This window comes from Oncorhynchus gorbuscha, linkage group LG14, assembly GCF_021184085.1.
Source record: "Oncorhynchus gorbuscha isolate QuinsamMale2020 ecotype Even-year linkage group LG14, OgorEven_v1.0, whole genome shotgun sequence".
In the NCBI taxonomy this organism is placed as follows: domain Eukaryota; kingdom Metazoa; phylum Chordata; class Actinopteri; order Salmoniformes; family Salmonidae; genus Oncorhynchus; species Oncorhynchus gorbuscha.
The window spans coordinates 20,994,657-21,000,076 of record NC_060186.1 but is presented as its reverse complement, the minus strand read 5'-3'; the positions used below and the strand labels follow the sequence as shown (position 1 = coordinate 21,000,076).

General features: G+C 45.6%; 1 protein-coding gene across 1 annotated transcript in view; it reads right to left on the bottom strand.

The window, feature by feature from the left end:
- Positions 1-859: 859 nt before the first annotated feature.
- The window catches only part of LOC123994627 (prosaposin receptor GPR37-like), an 11,111-nt gene continuing 6,550 nt past the window's right edge, over positions 860-5,420 (bottom strand). The window contains exon 2 of the mRNA XM_046297459.1: positions 860-4,560. Coding sequence (XP_046153415.1) covers positions 3,745-4,560 — 816 coding nt within the window. The 3' untranslated portion in view covers positions 860-3,744. The remainder of the gene's footprint in view (positions 4,561-5,420) is intronic.

Genomic DNA, 5,420 nt, shown 5'->3' with positions numbered 1-5,420 from the left:
TCTGGCTCTCGCCTTGTGCCTTGATATTGAAATTGTGTGAAACATGGCCATCAAAATGAAAATCAGGTTCCTCCTAGTAGATATCTGATTCCATACAATATATCTGCACCCAGAGAACTCATGGAAGACAGTAATGACTGTTGAGAGTGGGCAACTCATATTTCTGGCAAACAGAATAAAGTGATAATATCAGGAGGAAACTCCGTGGAGAGTGGTTTGACAGTGATGTGAGGAGAAAGGAGCTAGCGACTAGCTTAAGTTTGCAAAAAGAAATGTGAGTAGCAAGGGCTAGCTAGCGTTAGTACTGGGCTGCAGTGATATGAGGAGAAAGGGGCTAGCGACTAGCTTTAGCATAGCGTTAGCCTTGGGCTGGAGTGATGTGAGAACGGGCTAGTTAGCGTTAGCCCTGGGCTGCAGTGATGTGAGGAGAAAGGGGATTGTAAGTGCTGAGCTGCAGTGACATGAGGACAGGGGGGGCTAGCGTTAGTGTAGCACTGGCCATAGTTAGCGCTGATGTGGCGTGAGCTTGTGTCAGGGCTAACGGGTAACTGTTATGATGTCACCCAGCCCAAAATATACTCATGTATGTTTACTGTAAACTGTATGTTTACTAGAATTTTGTAAGCCAGGTAGCTCAATAGATGTAGCCTACCAGTTTCCCGGACCCAGATTAAGGCAAACATGGTCCTTCTATAGCTCAGTTGGTAGAGCATGGCGCTTGTAACGCCAGGGTAGTGGGTTCGATCCCCGGGACCACCCATACGTAGAATGTATGCACACATGACTGTAAGTCGCTTTGGATAAAAGCGTCTGCTAAATGGCATATATTATTTATTTATTATTATTATATATTATTAAGCCTATTCCTGGACTGAAAAGCATGAAACTCAATAGGAATCATAAACTTAATTTCAGGCTTTATCTGGGTGTGGGAAACTATTCCTGAGATTGAATGACAATGACAACAGCGAGTTGAATAAGACAGAGTACTCTTCATCCTGCTCCCTCAGAGACAGACAGACAAAGGTTCAGACAGACAGAGGCGCGGATGGAGCTGTAGCTGCTGAGGCTCTGATGGAGTGTGATTGAACCACTGTTGATGTCTAGAGTCCTAAATTACCAGCATGAATGGCACAGATGCCTGTCATCCTATCTGTGACGCGATGGCGACAGCAACCCACGATGCAGCTTGAACCCAGATGGGAAGAGAAGGAAAAAGGTTCAGACAATAGCCCCAATTTATGGTGTTTTTTAAAGTGCACAGAACTGTTATTGTAATCAGGATGTAAATTGGGCTTTTTGATTCAGAATCTGAATGACATAGATGCCACAGTGCTGCATAAAATGCCAAGAATCAATGCCAATCATGTTGCCTATCTGTTGCAAATGGAATGGAAATGGAATGTTGATTGATGGTCAGTCAAATGGTACCCCTAATGACCACGTCTCGATAGAACGTCAGAAGACATGGATTGTCAATGGAAAACGTGTGTCTGGTCAGTAGAATGTTAGTATGGTGCGTTCCTGCCTGTCTTTCCGAGCTGTTCTCTTACACAGACAGAAATAGCTGATCTATCTCTCTCTGCGACACATCAAACAGAGGAGCGGATGTGCGGTGGTGTGAGAAAGAAAACACCACCTCCTCAGAGCAGTGGGAGTGCAGCAGTATCCACAGCAGATTCCTCCAGGAGTGGAAACAGAGCTGCTTCGTTTTCTTATGACAGACAATTCTGTTATGGAGATGATAAACACAACATTCATCTCTCCTTACCGCCGCTAACACAGACTCGCATACATGCCAGACACTTCTTTGCTATCGTCATCGTTGTATAACACTGTAAAGAAGGTTTATAAGGGAATGATACGCAGAGATATATGCGGCTGGTGTATGTTCTGCTCTGTCTGCGTAATCTATAGATGATGAATTTGGAAGCGTCTGTGGCGTTGCACACCCACGGTCCGTTTGTACGGGGAAAACGTTGTGAATTCTAATTCCAATAAAGAATCATATTTTCTGGTCAGGAATACAAGGAAAGTAATACACCACTCAAAACATTTTTTTTTACAGAGCTGCAATCCTGCAGTCAAGATCAAGTTATTTTTTTTAATCAAAGGGACTGTTTTTTGGGGGGGCTATATAAAAAGCTATCTAGAAACCAGAAACTAGACTGATGACTGTGTGCGCTTACATCTTCTGGTATCAAATACAGACAGAGTGAACAAGATACTCGCAAAGTTCAATTAAACAAGTTTACAAGAATCACCGACTTCATCAAGACTTTGAGTCACAACACTGTACACTCGGCCATTTAGAATAAGTTACTGTCAGAAAAGACACAGAGACAGAGAGGCCCTGACTCTGACACTAACAGGAGGGAACGACAGAGTATGAAAGCCTAGGAAAGGTGTTTGGCAGTGCAGAGTTGTATGCAGAAATCAACTACGACGATTACAGTAATATTAATGCGCATTAAAAGAAAACAATCACAATATGCTTGTAATGTCCTTGTATTCCTCCTCCGTACGCTTCCTTCTTTCCTTCCCTATATAGCTTTCCTTCACTAGAGTGATAGTGTGTAGTATACAGTATGTACAGTCCAGTGTGTGAGTAAGGCGTGTGTGTGTGAACTGAATCGTGAGTGCAGAGTTTGAGTGAGGGGTGACGTGAGTATATCCGTTCTAGCCCAGTCCACTCCAGTCAACTATTCGGAGTCCACTCCAGCCCAGCCACGCCTAGTCCACTCCACTGATTCCATTTCAGCTCAACACAGTCCAGGGTAGTCTGTTCTCGAGTGTCTGGCTTTGTCCATTCATGTCTGGTCCCAGTTCAGAACACTTGGTTTGTGTACTGGGTTGGAGCACAGTATGTGTATTGGGAGTTGTAGTGCAGTTGGGTTGTTGTGCAGTTGTCTCGGCAGTATGGCTGTTCAGATGTTACTTGCTCCCTGCGGATGTATAGTGTGTAGTCCTGACACTTTTTCCCTGCTAGTGTGTAGTTATATACAGTAGTTGTGTAATAGTGTAATAGTATGCTGTACAGGAGTTGTGTGGCCCTAGCACCCAGTTTGTCAGTTGTGTAGCTAACTGTGTAGTAGTTTACTGTAGTTTCGTACCGTTGGTGTATAGGTATGTAATCCAAGCAGTTTGATTCTGCTTGTGAAATGTTGTATAGTTCTGTAGTTGCAAAGGTGTGCAGCCTTAGCAGTTTGACTCTGCAGGTGTGAAGTTGTACAGTTCTGTGTACTAGTATGTTTGTATAGTCCTGCAGGTGAGTAGCTGTGTAGTCATTAAAGTTCCAATGCAGCCATTTTTTATCTCAATATCATTTCATTTTTGGGTAATAATTAAGTAACTTGTCAAAAAAGAAAAACAGCTTCTTAGAAAACAACAATTTCTCCTGCAAGAATTTAGCTCAGATTGTCTGGTTAATGGTCTGAGTGGGGAGGGGAAAACTGAAAACTTGCTGTTTTTGACTGAGACGTTTGTAACTCTCTTTCTAATTGGTCTAACTAATTTACCACCTGGTGGTGTCACCGAGCAGGCCAAAACTCCATCCCACCAAAACAGGATGAATTTCAGGCGGTCTTCTCAAAAGGATCTTATTAACCTAAAGGGGCATTATCATCATTTTCACAATTTCACAGTATTATATCAACCTCATAGTGTGGAAATATACACCGAATATAAAACACTGAAAAATCATGTTTTTGACTGCACTCGACCTTCAACAGTAGTTGTGTGGTTTTAACAATTGGACCCTGCGGGAGTGTAGTTGCTGAGCTCTCTGCGTATGGTGCTGAAGGGCGACAGCTCCAGCTCTGTGGTACACTCATGCTCATTATCATCACTAGCCGTGCCTGAGGAGTGGGCATGGTTACAGCAGCAGCAACAACAACAGTCCAGGAAGGCTCTGCCTAGTGGACGACATAATAACAGGAGCAAAACAGGCGTCACTGCCGCCCGGCAGAACAACAACAGCTGTGACAGGAGGTGTAAGACCGCCATGGTCCGCTCCGGCACGCCCGCCGCCATGTATGCCGACACGATGTTACAGATGTTCTCCGGGACCACGCAGGCGCCGTAGACGATGGCGAGCGCCACGACAGTGCAGTTCATCTGGCTTTCGAGGCGTATCTGCTTCTTGTTGCCGCGGACGCAGGCCTGCTCGGCGCGGCGGATCTTGCGGGCGGTGACGAGGGAACAGCCGATGGTGAAGAGCGTAGGGAGGCAGAAGTAACAGCCGAAGCACCACCAGAGCCGCGCGCCCTCGTAGGTTAGGCCCAGGATGTAGAGTGTATCTGGGAGCGATGTCGAGATGCGCACCACACAGCGCTCCGTTGGGGGGTCATCTGGTAGGGCGGGGTCCTCGGTGACCAGCTGGCGGATCAGGAGCTCAGGGAGAGCCAATAGGAGAGCTCCGATCCAGATGACGGCGAGCTTGGCTGTAGTGGAGGTGCAGTTCTCGATCATCTCGTAATACATCTGGACATTGGTGGCTGCGCGGAACCGGTCAATGCACAGAGCACACAGGGTGAACGTGGTCACACCTAGAGATGCCACCTGGGGACAAATACAGGGAGAAATGGTTTATCACAAAGATAAATGGTTCAACAGAATGTTGACTCATCTGACAGTGTACACCAAATAGTCCTTTCTCATTTGACTTTCACAAAGATGACAACACAATTCATAGAAATCTGACAGAGGATTGTACTGAGTCTTCTCCTTGAACTGAAAGAACGCATTAAACTGAAAAAATATGCCAAATTGTAAGCCTTTCAAAGCTTAGAAAACAATTCATTCAGAACCAAGTCTCTGCTATGCCTTGGTTCGTGTCTGAAAGACTGAGGCACAGCAAGGAACCTGGAACGTATCCCTCTCCATCTGGAATCACTTTGACTGTAGTAACAACAGGGAAAACTAACTGTAGCCAGACCTAGACCCAGCAGCTATAGTCTGTATGGTCCTGCTCTGTGATTACTGCTGCTGCAGTTTACTACATAAACAGTAAAGCTGTGGAGGTTTCTCTCTCTCACCCACTCCCTCTTCTCGTTACCTCACTCTCCTCTCATCGCTCTCTCTCTTTCTCTCTCTACCCTCTCTCATGTTCTCCCTCCTCTCTCTCTCTCCTTCCCCACTCCCTCTCTATCAGTTAATTAGACTAGTGTTTCCCAGACGTCCCTGGGAGGCCACAGAGGCTACAGCCTTCTAAACAGTAACATCCTGCAGAGATCGAGATAGAGAGGAGAACCACACATGAACAATGGATCTCTGCCAAAGCTGCTACTGTTCTAATGAATTAGAGCCAAAACAGAACAACACTGGGTCAACCATTAGAGAGACTTATGAAAGGAAAGGAAATACCTGCATGCTATTGTGGAGCATGCTCCGGTAGACTTCAAAGAGATGTGACAGTGTGT